A 19,273-nucleotide genomic window follows, 5' to 3' on the forward strand; every position below is an offset into this window, starting at 1 on the left:
TTGAAGGCAGATTTATAGAGTATAAATGTACAAGTCTTGGCTTTACTTTGCTCCTATGAAACATGTAAAAACTGTACCATATGCACTTTGATGTTTTATGGTTTTCTTAAATAATTTTTAGCATAGCAGCTTTAATATCACATGAGCACATTTATTTTAAAAAACATTTTTTTTTATTCTGAGTACTCCTCAAACATACGGCACTTGAATAGCTATTTTTTTTTTTTGAAGCCTTTCTTCCAAATGAATTTAACTTCATTTTTTTCTTGAGAATTCTGGAGATCATGAACATACTGGCCTGCTAACAGTAGAAGATAGACATATTTTTTCACATAATTAGAGAGTGGAGCTCAAAATTTTTTTCTAAGTGTCTTCATTCTGCTATTAGATCATGCTACAAAGTATTTTCTCTGTCTTTCATAAAGACACATTTTTTTTCACATCCTTATTTATCATCCACTCCCACAGAAAAATGAAAAACTAACTAGTAGACAAATATGAGCAAGGAGTGGAGTCTGTTACAGGATGTCTCTCTGTAAGAGACCTGGAAACATTATTTAAAATTTAGCATAGTTAGGAAGTTGTTGGGGTTAATAAAAAGAAATGAAAGAAGTATTGACACAGTAGCAGGCTGAGCTTACATGGTCATTCTCTACCATGTGGCACCTTATAACCACTGGAAGGAAATTAACATTCATTCTTGTAAAAATACAGCCAGGGAGTTTGATTCCAGATGGTTTTTAAATTGTGAGCATTAATTTCCATACACTGATGCTCTGAGTGCTATGAGAGCCTGATTAATAGCAAATTAGCTGGAGGCCCAGGTTCTACAAGCTATGTGACTTGAAGCTGTCACTTAAGCTTCCTGGAACCCTATATTATTATTCCTTATAGCTACGTATTTATGAAATATCTACTCAGTGGTATTAGAAAATTAAATGAATGGTCAGTTGTATGATTGACTTTAGGAAAGAATGGTACGTATATAGAATATGAGCTAAAATTTCATTTGAAGCAAGACTGGATTGGGGTTCAGTAAAAAAAAGCCCCCTCATTTTGAACAAGTTGTCTTTAGATAACCTTTTAGTTATGAAAAAAACCACAAGAACAGCCATGCATAATGTCAAATATGTGTGATGTGCCATGTCAAGTTAATTCTTTTTGACCCCATGGAAATTGACTAAAATTAAGATTATATGTGAACACCTCATGTGATACAATTATGGGATATTACATCTTCTTGTGGAAACCTATTCCTTACCATTTAAGACAGATGGGAAGAGCTACACAATATGTACTATGTCCTATACAATATGTGCTACACAGGCAGCCATAACTTCTGTGCCTCTCAAAGCAGTGAGTGGGGCCCAGTCTGTACTTGTTGGTTCATTGGTTTTCTACAGTTCTATCCACCTTACCTTGTTCCTCCATCACATATGTTGCTACCAAGCAAAACTTTGAAATAAAAATTTCCCTCAGTTACTGCTTTTAAACTTTCCTCATTCATTCTGGTATGTCTGTGGATGGTAGTATGGGAAAGGTGTGAGAACCATTGATATGTGCCTTCAAAAATAGTAAGGACAGCTGGACGCCAATAGCTCACGTCCTATCTAATTAGGAGGCTGATATTTTAGGATTGTGATTCAAAGCCAGCCCCAACCGGAAAGTCCGTGAAATTCTTGTCTCCAATTAGCCACCAGAACACCAGAAGTGGTGCTGTGCCTCAATTTGTAGAGTACTTGCCTTGAGCTGAAGAGCTCAGGGACAGTGCCCAGGCCCAGAGTTCAAGCCCTACAACTCCCCCCAAAAAACAATAATAATAAGGACACAAGTGTTTTCACTTTTTCAGATTGATCTTCAGATTATAACTGATTGTCATAAATTTGGGGTTATGAGTTTATATTAATAACATTTCATAACAATAAACTGACAAGATTCCTCTATAGAAAAGAAATTCTACCTTCTATCATTCTAATTACTAGTTTTTACTATAACTTCACTCTTTATTAAAAATAAATTTCTGTTGTCCTTGGAATAGTATTCAAGTATCATTGGTCTTGATTTCTGCATTTAGTTTAGACTTTGGCAGCCAAGCAGGTTTCTAGACTTCTTGAGAATGGAACAGAAAGCAAAATATGGATAGAAGTGAGGTAAGGAAATATTTTTCAAACATAGGCATTTTTTTTCCTTTTTACTCTATGCTTCCATCTGAGGAAATAAAATTTGATTTCAGTATGAGATTTTAAGCCGCCCCCCCCCCCCCCCCCCCCACCTCCCCCGGTCAGTGGTGGTTCTTGAACTCTGGGCCTGGGCACTATTTCTGAGCTCTTCAGCTCAAGGCTAGCGCTCCATTATTTGAGCCACATCACCTCTTCCAGCTTTTTCTGTTTATGTGGTGCTGAGGAAGGAACCTAGGGCCTCATGCATGCAAGGCAAGCACTCTACCACTGATCCAGCTGCCTAGCCCATACCCTTCTCTTATGATAGGTCAAAAAATTTAGATCATGAACATTAGGTGTAGTTGAATTTTTTTTTCCTTGTGAAGGGCAATCATTGGACCTAGGTGAGAATTGTACCACTAATGAGGAAACTAAGGACAGGAATAAGTTCCAGATGACCTGTCAAGTCATTCCAGCTCAGTAGTTTTGTTTAAAATACATTTATTTAATATTAGTCAAAACACTAATTTATTGAAAGTTGGAAGTAAGAACCACATGAAAAGGACATACAATGAAAAATGTTTCATTCAAAGCTCTGTTTCTAGGTTACCTTTGCTGACTTTGCTTTGTCAGGGATTTTTATGAACTTATAGTACTTTGTTTCATATTACATCATAGACTTTATCTTTCCAAGGTACCTGTCCCTAGTGCCAGATAGACTCATTACTCATACAAATCTAGGTTATATTTTTCTAGGAAAATTAATTACTTTATGTTAGCTGCATATGGTTAGCTTGTCAGCAGGAGTGTTTGAACATATTTTGGGGTGGTATAATGTAGGCATTTAAGCAATTTTTTTCTCCTCTGTGTGCATGAAACAGTACATTAATATATGTTAGATAATAATGTTTTGTAATACTAAGATGTGGCATGGGAAACTAGAGGATTCTTATTGTGTTTATTGCGAAGTGCCAAGTAGTTCATAATCTTGAATGAGGGCTGCAGTTGAAAATAGAACATCTTGTGAATGGCTATAATTTTATGAAGGACATGAAAACATTTTTTTTTCGTATGTATGATTCCAAAGGACATATTAACTGTCAAAGTGTTACTCATGTTACCAATGTAGTATATAGACATTTGCCGTTTATAAGGTTTATGGATGAAACCACTGCCCACAGATGCAAATTTATTTTGATGCATATTTTCAGAAAATTAAATGAGTTTATGAGAATTAAACTGCTTTAACCCTACTTTGTGTACTAAGTACCTTAAAGGATCAACTCATGTCCAGTAAGAATTTACTTTTTAATAGTGTCATCCTTGTCTTTCATCATTTTACATTGATTATAGTTTATGAAACTTGTTTTTATATATTATTATTGTAAAAGTTATGAATGGGGGATTACAGTTATAAGTAAGGAGTACATTTCTTTTTAAATACTGTTATCCCTTCTTTCATTTTCTCCTACTTACCCTTCCCTTTTACCCCTCCCCAACTTGTATAGTTCATTTCCAACATAGTGGAAATAGTGACTATTATTGTTGCATTAGTTCATCCTTTGTCCTGCTGTTTCCTTCCATGGATCAGATATACATACATACAAGACAAAAGGCACAGAAAACTGAAACAACAACAATAACAACAAAAGAAGTAACTGCTTACAGGACATAATAAGAACGTCTTGTTTCCAATTCTTGGAGTTCATTTTAATATGTTTTATTATATAGTCCTGTGCTCTTAGAAATTTGGCTATTGTGATCCCCTGTTAAGAATATCATAGACTTATTCTATGAAACATTATATTAAGTCTTTGTTGTGTTTGCAGTCCTTTTACTCTTCTGTGGAAGAAAAGAGATTCGTGGATAAGGGAATTTAAAATCATTCTTTGAAGCCAAGGAATTGAGAACACTAAAGTATCTTATGAATTCTTACTAACTTATGTATTATTAGACTTCTTAGTATCTTGCTTATGTGAAAATTAACATATGTCATGTAGCTGAGAAAAATGTTAGGTATAAATTGGATATTTAAATTATTTGCCAAAGAAATGCTTGAGTCCCTGTAATGATTCAGTCTATTTGAAGCCATTTTCTCAGAAGTGTCTACTCAAAGTTTATTCCATTGCTCAGTTTTGTTAGATGAGTTGGCTAGGTTCTATTTTTCTTAAAGGTGTCAAATAACTTTTGTTTAGTAGATTTTATTTTGCTCTGGGTTTGTTTGTTTGTTTGTTTTGCCCTCAGTAATAAGTATTGAACCCAAAACCTTATGAATGTTAGGCAAACATTCTAACACTGACCTACTCCCCTAGCTGTATGTTGTTGAAAATAATAAGTATTATACATGAGCAAATTCAATTCTGTACCTGATTTTTTTTTCATCGTATTTGACACTCTACAAATAACATTGTACTTTAGCTTTTTCTTTTGGGTTAGTGAACAATAAGAACGAGTCTAGTCACTGTTTGTGTCCATCCTTGCCTCAAACTATATCTGATATTTCCTTGCATAACTTCAACAATTTAACTATTATATTGCCATCCATGTGACTTAAATCTCAAATAATAAATTCATTAAATTCCTTGCAGTGGAGGAATTCATATGTAGTTACATTCAGTGTGCTTTATGTCTACTTCTAAGTGGTCATTCCCTCCCCTGTGTTCATAGAACAAATGTTATGTTTTAGCCCTTACCCTTTATTATAGAGATTCATTGTAATATCTTTCTTTTTTATATTGTCTTGTATATTTTATTTAAAATTTATTGTGAAGGTGATTACATGAGTAAAGTCATGAGTACACTTTTTTCTGAACAGGGTCATCCTCTCCCTGATTTTCTCCTACTTTTTTCCCTTCTGTCCCCTTTTACCTCCAGTTGTATAGTTCCTTTCCAACATAGTTTCTAGTGAGTATCACTGCTGAATTGGTTCATCCTTTGTCCCACAATTTCTGTGCTTCCCTTTCCGGAACCTCCCCAAATCAGATAAATATACAAGGCAAAATGTACAGAAACTTTAAAAAAGCAACAAAAGGGAATAAACCTAAGGAAAAAGAGAAATAACTGCAGATACTACAATATATAATTTATTTCTATGCATATATATATGTTTTTGATCAAATCATCTCCCTGTAATACTTTCTTTTCCCATCTTCTTACCCTTTTTAAACAATTCTTCACAATTATCATTATTCTATTTTTATACATTTGTACAAAGCCCTTTTGTTCTTTCTGAAATAGACAGTTACCCACATCCCCAGAAGAGAAATACAGAATTCCCAACCAGGACTTACATGGCATGTGATAGACATGTGGCTTTGTACCACCTCATTCTCCTGCTACTCCCATGTTTTCTCACTCTGATTCTGCTAATTTAGTATGTGTCAGGAGTCATTCTACTCTCTGTGTTTCTGAAGAAAGTCAATTTAGCACAAATTGGGACCTATTTACTCTCCCTCTATCTAACACACACTGTTAGTCAGCAGGGCTTCTGAGGACAGCAATTGCTATTTGAAGAAAACAAACCTTTTTTAGACCTTTCTTGAATATGTTTTAAACATGACCTCGTGAATTTCAATACTGAACAGAGTTGATTTAAGATCATGATATGAATGCTTTGTAATTTGTTGCCTATGTATCCTGTTACATTTTTAAAATTCAGCCTTTTTAAAAAATCATGTTTACTTTATTACTTAATTAGACATCACTGTTTCATTAAAGCTTTCTTTTCATTGCACATCTAAATTGTTAATTTTGTGTTTTTGAGGGATGACTCTGGATTCTTTACAGAAATAAGCAGAACTCTCTTCTCTCTTCCTGCCATCAGTTTCAGGGGACATATTGCTTCTTCGGATCTGTCATACCAATAAATCATCCCAGATTACTTGCAATCGTACCGTACTAAAGTATACCATGCATTTTAAAGGAAATCTGCTATTTTCTTTTCAATCAGATGAGCAATGTGAAGAGACTACGGCCACGGCTCACTGCTATTCTCTTTAAGCTTCAGTTTGAAGAGCAGGTGAACAACATCAAACCTGACATCATGGCTGTCAGTAGTGCCTGTGAAGAGATAAAGAAGAGCAAAAGCTTTAGCAAGTTGCTGGAACTTGTGTTGCTAATGGGAAACTACATGAATGCTGGCTCCCGGAATGCTCAAACCTTCGGATTTAACCTTAGTTCTCTCTGTAAAGTGAGTTTGTTTTTCTTAAAACACGTATTTGCCTGAACACTTGCTCTTAAATGTCAGCCCTGATTACATTATTGAATTTTTTTTTTTATTTTGATGTGCTCATTATCAAGAACTTGAACTGAACCATGAACTCAAACCCAGAGTGAACTGAGCTAATTTACTCCACCTCTGAACTAAATCCAAATATTAATTTTCTCTGATCTGCAAATCCTTCAGTTGTTTAATAACAAAATTATTTCGTAAACCTGTGCTTTCTCAAAGCAACAAAACGGAACATTACAATATTGTTTAAGGTATATTTGTTTAGTTCAGAGATCTGCAAATGATGATATATATTGAATTTTGCTTAGGATTGTCTACATTTTTTATCTTTAATTAAATATTTCTCTGCATTGTCTTTTAAGACTAGAAGGAGAAGAAGAATGCTTTGTATAGGAAAGGGAAATAATTATATTAGGACTAACTATTCTTCCAATGACATTGATTAGTATAAAAGATTTCTCACTATAGTTTTAGAGGATATGAAAATTGAGTACATTTGTAGTTTTTTTTTTAAACCTTCTGGGATTTTCCACAGGTTGAATTTACTTGAAACCAATATTTTCCGTGTTTTTTTTATAACAGAACTCTTTAACAATGACTGGACCATACTTTATTGATCTGTTAACAGTAAATTCTCTCAGATACACCTCAGAAAAACGCTTTCTCTTATTCTTAACCTTACTTCTGCACTCTCTGATTAAGAAATTTGATTATTGCCATTGCCAGTTATATAGGAAGGTGAAAATAAAAGTTTGGTTTTAGCTATGGTTTATGAATATCTATTTCTCTGGTGATTACATGAATTTTCTAACAGTTTTCCTATCCAAGACTTTCATTCATACCTGTGCCTTCTGAGTCTTCCCTTCTTCAATTTCCATCTTTTTCTTCTCCTGTGTTTATTGAGTTCTGTATTTGGTCAAGTTCCCTTTGTGGTGACATAGTTCCTGAAACATAATATAGAATGCATAGCCATTAAGTACTTACTCAGAAGCCGTACTGTGGCAGATGCTTTACTATATCATCACGTTAATGTAGTGATTAATATTTACATGGCATATGTGGAGCTCACATTTTCTACATATAAACTACTAATTATGATTGAGTGTTTCAGTGGAGCTGTCTTCAAAATGTTGAGTTAGGCTGGAGAGACTAGTTTAGCTTCTATTGGGCAACTGGTTGTCTAGAGATGTTCAGTGAGGACTAGGAATATCACAGAGAAAAAGCCATCCTACACAAGAGAAAGAAGTTTGCTTGAAGGCTTATGGTGTGACATGTGTGAGTCCCTTGAGTGATCTAGTATCTTTGGCATTTTATGGCACAGGATGGGGTTGGAAAGTGGTGTAGATGTTTAGCAGCTGTGAATGGCATCCTAGGTGTGTTGATTGTTTAAAGACATATTATACTACAAAGTAGGTAATGTGATCTGATGCTTGGTTGGAAGATAATCCTATAGTTAATGTGCAAGTAAGCCAAGCTGTGCTGTCAGGTACTGTTGTCATTAAACATATATGGCTATTTAAACTTAATTAAAATTTAAATAAAGTTAAAATTTTATTAGTCATAATTGCTGCTGCTGCATGCTATGTTTTCAGTATCTGATTTGTCAACATAGACATAGCTCATTTCTACCACTGCAGAAAGTTTTATAGGTCAGCCCTGGGTTTGAGAGTTAAGGTGGGGAGACACTCCATGGCTTGCTGACCTGAAATACAGGATGAGGAGTGTGAGAGGAAATTGATGTTAGAAGATAAATATGGAAGATAGTCTTGAAAGTGAAGGAAAAAGTAAAGTATCAACTGTAATTTCTGTTTCTAGTTTAGCCAACTGATAGGTTGGTATAGCTGCTTACATGTGTGAAGTGATGGCTCGAAAGGGAATTAGATCAGAATTTGATGATGTTTTCTTCCTCTGTTTACCTAAAGGAGATCTTTTTTAAGCTTCCCTGTACAATACTTTAGTAAACGTTTGTATGTGTACCGTGTAACAATCTCTGCATTTTGAGGTGATGGAGTCCCAAGGTAAAGTGTAGTAGTGACATTTGAGATCGGATGCTAGAGAAGATGGAGAGAAATATGCAAATTCAACATTTGGGGACTTGCTCGTGGGTGATTATTACAGAGTCTGAAGGAGGAGGTAAGTTAAACTTCCAAGTCTAACCTTTCCCTGAGAAGGAAAACTAAGGAGTCAAAAGGAAGATGAGGAATAAGGTGTGGGTGAAGCTAAGTGCACACCTGAAATCTACAAGGGGTTATTTCCTAGCGAAAGTGTCTGTTTCACTTTAGTTAGTGGCCCACCAAAGTTGGCTGCTTGCCCTATTTCATGCCTTCACTTCAGAGAGCTGTTGACAGAAGTCTGAGTCTGATTAATGAGGTAGAATAGCTTAAAATAGTGCTTGTTAAATAAATACTCAATACATAGCTACTGAATGAATGAACTTGTTGCAATATACACAATGTAGAGTGCCATATTTATTTTGTAGTTGAAAATAGACTTACTCTCATTGAGATACCACTGCTGATGCATAGTAATTTAAAATTTCTATACAAATGCAATACATGCTGTTATTCCTTTACAAATCAGTTAATCTGTCTCCATATAAAGAGCTGACTATATTTTTATTCAATGATACTGGGTATTTTGATCATCTCTTGTAGGAGCCTTCTGTTATGCCAGAAACAAAATAAATACTACAACTCATATTTTTATTAGACTACACGTCAAGTTGAAAGCATATTTTGAACAAGATATCTCATCGTGTTTGTTATCAGAAGTACCCAGCTTGATCTTTGACAATTGTGATTGAATTTTTCACACTGCATATAAAGCATTTGGTTTGTTGATAATCCCCTACAAAGGAATTCTATATTTATTTGACAGTAGAAAATCAGGGAAGTATTTTAATCTGATAAAAGCGTGCTGAGTAATTATATGATATTAATCATTCTCTATCTGAAATCCTTACTGTTAAATGACCTTTACAAGTTAAACTTAAGTAAGAAAAGAAATGCATGGAAACTTATATTAAATTGTTGGTGTTGTATTGCCCAGAAATAAGTATATTACTCCTGAGCTCCGTGTATATAATAGTATAATTTTATAACTATCTTAGGTTTTCTTTACATTTGTAATCAGGATAACTAACCATATTTTCTCTGAATTAAGAGAGAAATGGATTATTAATTTCCTCTTATCTCAAAGATCTAAAGTATTTACAACAAATAAATACAGAGGAAAATATGATATAAGATAAACTTCAATTTTTTTCACAAGATGTAAGAATTAAAGTTGATATACAGATGTGAGATTTTTCTTGTGATCACAGTATGGTGTAAATATTTTCTTGAAACTTTCTGCTACAAATAGTGTATTTTTCTCTTTAGGTAAAGCTGAACATCCCCAAAAATTTGCACATGGACTTTTTTCAAAGACAAATGTGTTGAGCAGTATTCTTTTAAGTAACACTGGACAAATCATTTTATTTGAATCTTTTGGCTATAGTCATCCCTTTCTTCCCTTACCCCATAAAATATATATTGAAGGCCTTGTAAAGGCTTTGTATCCCATGATATGCCTCGTGATAAAATATATTTTACAGTGACAGTAATGCTGCTCCTAGTTTAGGTTAAATGCTGTGAATGACTTTTCTTTCTGATTGCTTGACTTTTTAAAAGGATAAACCTAATAATATAAGTGGAGGAGTACTTGTCACTCACGAAATTCTCCAAAGACAGTACTTTGAATGAAAACTATATAATTGGCCTTTGCAATTTTGCACACACACACACACACACACACACATATGTGTATATATATATACACATATGTGTGTGCAAAATATACATATATATACACATGCACACATACACACAAATATACAGAGACTTATTGCTAAAATGTGAATCCATATTCTTAGAAATCCAGTTAGCAGTTGACTTGTCTGATCAAAATGCTTATCTGTAAAAAGTATGTTACCTGGTTAGTGTTGGAAGTATTTCTTAAGGAGGATTTTCTGGGGAGATTTTTTTTCCTCTCCAAGTAGATCTGCATTCTAGTTAAGGGATATATTGACTCAGATATCAGAAGTTCAGGATCACATTCAAGTATACAAAATAATTTTGACCAAAAAGTTACAAATCTTCACAAGTATACAAATGTATACTAAGGTTTACTGATCTCTAATGAGAAGAGTAATTTGTAAGTAAAAATCATTTTGTATAGATTCATATAGGTGTTTATCCTAGTTAATTAGATAACTTTGTAGATTAAAGAAATAAACAAAATTTGAAGAATAGTAAATATAACTAATTTTTGTAAATGCTAATATTAAGAAAATTGTAGAAACAAGTTACAGTTGACCCACTTTAAACTTTCCTATATTGTCACTTGTAGAACACCTACTGTTGTCTGCAGAATATTAGTACGCTTCCTCTCAAAGTTGAAGTCATCAAAAGATCCACTGTAATGGGATGCTGGGAAGCAAGTGGAAAGAGGATGAGGGGTGGCAGGCAAGATTGATTTATTTCTACATTTTTTTTCTAATGCACAGTTTTTTTGTGTTACCTTCTGAGTAATTCTTTTATAACCACAGATTATTCCAAGTAACTTCACCAAACCTGTGATGGTAATAATCTACAATAAAAACATTCCATTTCCTCTTGTTTTAATATCTCTGCTAAACTTAATGAGTGGTTTCTACAAAATGAACACTTGTTTCTTAGATCACAATCATTTGCACCCTGGAGTTTTCTTCAAAAATACTAATACCATAGCTACTTTATGAGTTCAATTAATTCAGAATGTATGAATTTGGATCCCTATTAGTGTTATTTTAAAATGAGCTAGCTCCCTTAGGTGATTTTAATACTCAGTCTAAACTGAGAATTATTTTATACCATATACCATACTCAATTAATTAAAAATTGAAAATTTCTGATTGATTATTTGGAACCAACCAAACAACAAATGTAAAGGAAGGGAAACTAAACAACCCTAACCAAAAAAACATAAACAACTTATGGATAAGTTGAGAAAACATTTTCCCTAAACTGCTGCTTTTCTCTCATGCCAGTCTGAACACTGTTCTGAAAATGAAAATTTTGAGGAAGAATGTGGATTTCTGACGCAGAGTGGAAGGGAAATAAGTTGAAGAAGGCCTTTGTCCTGAGTCCCAATTGAAGCCCCTCTGTGTACAGGGAGAATTTTAATGACTCTAAAGGAGGAGACATTACTTCTGCTTTTCATGAATGCTTTCTATTTTATATACCTATTACAATCATTCTGGCTAACTTTATAATTTTTGTGAAATTTTGATTTTTATTTTCATGTACCCCTTTTATTCTATGAAGTTATTTTAAAGATAGGTCTCTGCCAACCATTCCTTTGTTCCATCTGTACTCATTGTGTTTTACAAGAATTTTCTTTTTTTTTTTTTTTTATCAGATTGGCAAAAACTTACAAGTACACTTTGGCATCCTTTAAAAATAAAACAGTCATGGGCCAAAAATATGCAAAAATGCCATTCTTATTTTACATACATCCAATTAAATCAGAGAGATCCTGGTTTCTAAAGCAATGTGAAACTACTTAGAATGCTTAACCTCTTTTGACTTATTCATTGACACATTTAGTTGATAGCATTTTCCAAGAAATGTTTAACTGGATTTATTTAGCTTTTTTTTTAAAGAAATTATTTCTGTATCACCTTTTTACCCTATTTTTAAAGCATTGTAAATTAAAATTATTCTTTGGATAGAATCTAAAAGAGTAAATTTGTCAGACATAGGCCTATGTACTATCATCTTTGATCACAACGTTGATAACAGTCTTTGATCACAAGCTTTCTGCTCTGTCAAACTAATTTTTGCCCAAATACTCAGTCTCAGAAGAAACCACTTCAACACCACTGTTATAAGGAGGCTACTGCCCATCAGAGGCTACACACATGATTAGTCCCACCTCCTGTCTCATTTACTTCAGTCTCTTCTTTTCTTGGAGTCTGATGAAGTGGATACAAATGTGGCTTTGAATTATAGTTCCAGCATTGGGAGATACATAACAAATCCACTGATATTTCAAAAATTCTGAATAATTACCAGTTGAGGTAGATTTTTGCTGTTTTGTTTTCCTGAAAAATTTCACTTCAGCTAGAACAGAAATAGATATTCTAGTGTTCTTGAAGTGTAAAGTTTTTCAATTCTTGTATTTACTTCAGTCCTCAACTGCAAATATTTAATTTAAAATTAGTGTCACCCAGTGCTGATGATTACTAAAATCAAATTACCAAATATCAGTATTTGTTGTATGAAATGAAAATAATTTATTGCATCAAGTGCACATGTTACATAAAAAGAAAGATCCAAAGTCAGTAATTTTCTACCTTAGTAAACTAGTAATATATGACCAACTGCAATCTGAAATAAGAAAAACAAAAGAAGGAAATAAGGAGGAAAGGAAGGAAGGAAGGCAGGAAGGAAGGCAGGGAGGGAGAGACAATGGAAGGAAGGCAGGGAGGGAGGGACAATGGAAGGAAGGATGGATGAATGAACCCTTTGGATTTGTAGGTATGGCTCATGTGGTCTCATAACAAAAAAAAATTGAGGGAGATACTGTTTCTCCATATCAAACAGAGGTTCTTATTTTTAGGGATCCTATTATTATTAAAAGGATATTAAAGGAATATTATGTAACTCAGTGTCTGCAAATTTGATGATCCATGATGGAATGGATACTGTTCTCATAGGAACAGGAATAAGAATTGGATGTCGCTGCTCATCTCTTCTGTTTAACATAGTAATTAGAAGTCCTAGCTAATGCAGTAAGACAGGAAAAGGAAATTATAGGTATGGAACTGTGTTTGTGCATAGAAGAAATATTCTCTATACAAAAACTAAATAAAATGACAGAGTAAACATCCTAGAAATTCTAAATAGATATCACAAAGTTTCAGGACATGTTCTTAAAAAAAAAAAATCTACTGAATTTGTCTACACTATGAGCAATTGGAATATGAAGTTAAAAAAAAAATATATATATATATACAGCAATGCATGCCACTTCCTTAAAACTGCAAAATAGCCATTATTCTAACAAAACACGTATGAGGTATGTATAAGGAAAATTATAAAACTTAAATGGAAAATACAAAGATCTAACAATGAACTAACAAAATATTCATGTACAATAATGGAGTCCCAATATTTTTAAGATGCTATTTTTTTCCAGCTGACCTTTAGATTCAACAATGTCCCATGTAAAGTCCTTCCAAGTTTTGTGAATATTGGCAGTGATTTCCAAGTTTATATGAAGAGGCAAGACCTACAGTAACCCCTCTGTACATCATCTTGACAATTAAAATAAAATAATAATAACAAAAAAGCAATACTAAGAAAGAGGACCTAAATTGGAACTTTGACACTACTTCAAGACTTTAAGACTTGGTATAAGACTACCATCATCTAAACATTGTGGTGGCAGCAGCTGTGGAGATGGCTGAGAAAGAGGAAGGTAGAAGAGGTAGAGAGGAGAGAGAAATGGATAGAAACAGAGAGCCAAAAAACAGCATCCCATAAACATGGTCAACTGATCTTGGACAAAGGTGCAAAGAATTCCTGAGGAAATATTCAGCAACACAAACATTTAAGTGCCAAAACCAAGCAAACTAGAACAAAGAAGAATGTTTGCAAAGACCTTATGTCTTTAACAGAATTTACTCAAAATTTATCATGAACCCTGGCCATAAAATGTAAAATTGTGTTTCTTAGGACAGGGTGCAGAAAATCCATGCAACTTTAAAGATGACCGTCAAGAACTTTTAAAATATCACACTAACAGCATAGTCTAAGAGAAAAATTTGATGATCTATGTGCCATTAATGTTTATTGTTGAAAAATTTAAGTGAATCAAAGCATACTCCACAAAATAGAAGAATATGTTGGCTGAAAAATAATACCACTTAAAATTCAACTAAATGAAAACAGCCCTTTACAAAAAATGACCCAGACATAAGCAGAAACCCCACTCAAGAAGACTTCCAAATGGATAGTAAGCTGTTAAAATAATGCCGAAGGGGTTAAAGTGTGTTATTCTGGCATATTGACCAAGTTAAATATGTTAAGCTGCTGGTGTGAAAAGATCACAACGACCTCTGTTCCACTTCGTAAAACCAGAAAAAGACATTTCCAAGTGAAGAATACTCTACTTGGATAAGAAAGATGGGATATCATTGTGTTTTAGGATGAAAAGTGAAGCAGAATACTGTCCAAACCTGTTCAAGATAACTCATGATTTAAGCTTGTCCTCATAATTTAGTGACTTCTTTACAACTGTCTATCATTTGTCCAACTAAATATATGAGTAACTGTCTTTAGCTGCTGTCTTGGGGCTTCATTTCTTTAAGAGAGCACCTGTGACACATGAAACTTGTGCTCCTTCCTATTAATCTGCCTTATGCTATTTAATTCTCAATCTTAGGCAGGAATCAGAGAAAATGGAAGTGGAGGTTTTCTCAGCCCTGTAGCATTCAACATCACATGTACTGGGAATTAGAAAATGCCAGGTAAATATTAGCCATTGGCCCCCTCTATAGTTACCTTAATAGATTATACCAGATCATTGATGTCATGATGTGAGGGTCTGGAATAGGAATCTTTATAGTTCCTAGTGGCAGTGCAAAATGTAGCATCCCCTTGGAAAGCTAGTGATTGCAAAGCTGCATAAAATTTTACAAACCAGCTAGTGACCACACTCTTAGGTATTTAATGATATGGTTGAAAACATGTACACAAAAGCCCGCATGTAAATGCTCATAGCAGTTTTATTCATGATTGTAGTTTTGTTGAAGTTTCACAGTGGTGGTAAACCTTTAATAGGTATACAGATGAACAAGATAGGCTGTACAATGGAATGTTATTTAAGATTTAAGGGATCGCTTAAAAAATGAGACAAGATTAAATCATTGCTAAGTGAAAGAAACCAGAATTAAAGTATTTATACCATATGATTCCAAATATGTGATATTGCGTAAACACAAAATTATACAGACCAAGCATTCCAAGGAGAAGGAAGAATGAAGAATGAATAGGTAGGGCAGAGTTTATTGGAGATGGAGACACTACTGTTACAGTGTAGTGTTATAATGGATACACAATGTAATTAGATCCATCCAGTGCAGTGATAGACATGTTATTCTTTTTGTTTGTCAAAATATAGAATAATAGAACAGAAAGATTTGATCCTAATTAAAACTGGAGTCTAGTTAACAATATAGTCTGCTCATATTGTGTTAAAGAACTGTACCACACTAATGCAAAATGTTGATAGAGAATTTAGGTATATGGAAGGAAAGGTATGTGGGACCTTTGTTCTAAAACTTTGTATATTTTAAAAGCAAAAAAAAAAAAAAACCATTTAAAATAAATGTTCTAATTTGTAGAATTAGAAGTTTGTATTAATCTGTTTCTTCTGCTCCAGATTCACATTCTAAGCATTGTTGCAATTATTATTCACTTGAGACTTTGAAGTCATATTTTAGTTATATATCTTTGTTTGGACAATATTGGACTCCAGTGAATTCTCTCAAATTAAACCCAATAAAAATATTTTTATTATAATTTTTGACACACATTACTAAGATTCTTTCTGAGGGATATTCCTATTTTGCCTATGCCTTCATAGCATTGGAGAGCACAACTCTTAACTGGATCTAGGCCTTCATTTAGTGGGATTAGCGTTTCTCCTTGGTGGAGCCAATGTAGTTGGTGACATATATCTTATCATTTGATAACTTTGATCATCCAACAACTTAGTATTTTGCTGAATGTTTCTATTTTCACCTTCCTTCCTTCCTTCTTCCCCCCTCCCCCCTCCCCCTCTCTCTCTGTCTTCCTTCCTTCCTTCCTTCCTTCCTTCCTTCCTTCCTTCCTTCCTTCCTTCCTTCCTTCCTTCCTTCCTTCTTTCCTTTCCCTCCCTTCCTCCCTTCCTCCCTTCCTCCCTTCCTCCCTTCCTTCCTTCCTTCCTTCCTCCCTTCCTCCCTCCCTTCCTTCCTTTCTTTCTTTCTTTCTTTCTTTCTTTCTTTCTTTCTTTCTCTCTTTCTCTCTTCTCTCTTCTCTCTTTCTTTCTTTCTTTCTTTCTTTCTTTCTTTCTTTCTTTCTTTCTTTCTTTCTTTCTTTCTTTCTTTCTTTCTTTCTTTCTTTCTTTCTTTCTTCTTTCTTTCCTTCCTTTTCTTTCTTTTCTTTCTTTCCTTCCTTCCTTTCTTTTCTTTCTTTCCTTCCTTCCTTTCTTTTCTTTCTTTTCTTTCTTTCTTTCTTCGCTGTCCCAGCGCTCTTCAGCTCAAGGGGAGAGCTCTACCGCCACGGCGCCACTTCCGGTTTTCTATGGTTTACTGGAGATAAGTCTCACGGACTTTCCTGCCAGGGCTGGCTTTGAACCATGAACCTCAGATCTCAGCCTCTTGAGTAGTTAGGATTACAGGCGTGAGCCACCGTCTTCTTACTTTGTAAATTGTTTATTCCAGTTCTTCCCCATTTGCTTATAGTTAGTGGAAGATTTACTAAACTCTAAGTACTAAAAGGAACTGATAAATAATAGTCCTTTTTATACAGAACATTGGCCCATTTTCAATATGACGAAGAAATTAGCAGACAATTGAGCATACAATAGATAATGTAATAAGCTAAGTTTTACTAAAATACAAAATTACTTTTCCTATAGAAATTTCTGTGCTCATTAAAACTGGAGAGAAACATGTCAAAATATAATTTAGAGAAGAGCTAATGCTAGAAACCAATCTATTACAAATATAGAAGTCTATATTATAAGCATATTCTTGGTCGTTTAAATTTTGTACTCTTTAAAGTGAAAATTAAGTCAGGCACACATATACAAAGACAAACAGTGAATACCATAATTCATTTATCTAATATTTCTATTATTATGCCAGTTACCTGATACCAATTGGTTTTGTGTCTTTCAAATTATTATGAAATCATCATTAGTATGATAGGTACTAATGTCATTAGCAGTGGCATAAGCATATTATTTAATAATATCACCATTTATATTGAAGAGATAATCTTTCTATTTTGATCTTCATCAGCACAGTGATTATACATACGCACATAACATGCACACACATAGCAGAAAGCTTTATCTATTGTGCCCATTTTCCTGTGGAAACCTTGAATATATTTTTAGAGATGCTCTTGAATGCATAAGCTATCCACTTTAAACTTCCAAAGATTTGAACTACAATATTAAAGTAAACCCCTGTGAGTTTGTTGAGATAACTTTGGTTAGCCGTAATCTATTAGTAATATCTGAAGACTTGTTTGAATGATATGATTTAGGGACCTTTTTATTCATTTTATAGATATAATAGTAGAAAGAATGTTATACTTGTGGAATTAGAAATGACCGGAAGGCAAAGCTGTCTGTTTTTAGAGACTTTATGGGCTAGAAATAGGGCTTTTAGGACATTAGTACTTTAAATTCCATTTTAATGCTCTTTATCTGTTTTACTATAACTTTTGTCCACTGTTTTTCAAAATTTTGTTTCTTTGGGAAGTAATAAAAAGCTAGACTAAAAAAAGTTTTATGTATGAGAACTGCATTTTATAGTTATTTTTATGTAACAGCTTTGTATAAAGAAATGGGTTCAGATTGTACTCCACCAAGTATGAGATACATTATGCTGGGTAAGTTACAGGATCTCTCTTAAATCTGTTCTCTCCTTTATTAAACAGATGCTGTATTTTATGCACTTAACCTATGCTACGTTATTTGGCTATTTCTTGTCTCATGTTAAGTGCTAAATAAACAATCATTTCTGCTGTCTTCCGTAGTATTGCTGTTACAGATAGAGGAACTCTAGACTCTTCATGGGACCGTTACCTCATTCTTGGTATTTTGTCATGCTGTTCTGAAGAATTAATGCTATATTGATACATATTTAGGTTATAGGAATGTATTGGGAGGAGAGTTACTGATTTGTCATTATTAAGATCTGATCAAGCAAAGATTTGGTTTTTATATTAAGACATTTCTTCCTTATGACCAAAACAATTGGCTATTTTTAAAATTTCATCCAAATTTGTGCTGAATATCTTAAAAAATTCAAAGTCTTGCATTGTAGCTACAAGGGACTTTTACTCCAGACTTGACAACTAGGCCATGATTTATTATAGAATTTGCTTTTAACATTATTTTGTCTGGAATGAAGAGAGTTGTTGGAGCGACTCCATCCATCTTTTTGTTTACTTGACATTTATGCCACTTTAATGCACCTTAAAGAAACAATACATGAATAAGAAATTCTATTTAATAGTAATGATTACTCATCAGTCAGATCTCTTGACAGTAATTGAAAAGGAATCCTATCAAGCATAAAGCATATTTTACCTTCACAAAACTTTAAAGCAAATATTTTAGTTTAATTTTCTTTCCTAGAGCTAGCATTACAAAGTGTACCTAAGTTTCTCTTTTTTTTTTTTTTTTTTTTTGACCAGTCATGGGGCCTGAACTCTGGGCCTGGGCGCTGTCCCTCAGCTCTTCAGCTCAAGGCTAGTGCTCTACCACTTGAGCCACAGCACCACTTCCAGCTTTTTTTCTTTTTGCTTATGTGGTGCTGAGGAATCGAACCCAGGGCCTCAGGCATGCAAGGCAAGCGCTCTACCACTGAGCCACCTTCCCAGCCCCCTTGTACCTAAGTTTCTCATACCAATAAAGTTAACATTGGCTTCCAAGCTAGTTCTAGCTCAGCCTTTGATTATAAGTGCTTAAAGAGAAATAGAATGTGCTTGTTTTTATTTTAAAAGTATATGTATCTATGTATGTATACATATGTATATATATAGTAAATACATGCTAAATATATTTTCTTGTTCTTTCC

The 19,273-nt window shown here is 33.8% G+C and overlaps 1 protein-coding gene across 1 annotated transcript in view; it reads left to right on the top strand.

The window, feature by feature from the left end:
• The window catches only part of Diaph3 (diaphanous related formin 3), a 446,709-nt gene that overhangs the window by 235,991 nt on the left and 191,445 nt on the right, over positions 1 to 19,273 (top strand). Inside the window, exon 21 of the mRNA XM_042685827.1 lies at positions 6,109 to 6,348. Coding sequence (XP_042541761.1) covers positions 6,109 to 6,348 — 240 coding nt within the window. The remainder of the gene's footprint in view (positions 1 to 6,108; positions 6,349 to 19,273) is intronic.

The sequence above is a fragment of the Dipodomys spectabilis genome, unplaced genomic scaffold (genome assembly GCF_019054845.1).
Source record: "Dipodomys spectabilis isolate Male_0828 unplaced genomic scaffold, ASM1905484v1 ptg000095l, whole genome shotgun sequence".
Lineage (NCBI taxonomy): Eukaryota > Metazoa > Chordata > Mammalia > Rodentia > Heteromyidae > Dipodomys > Dipodomys spectabilis.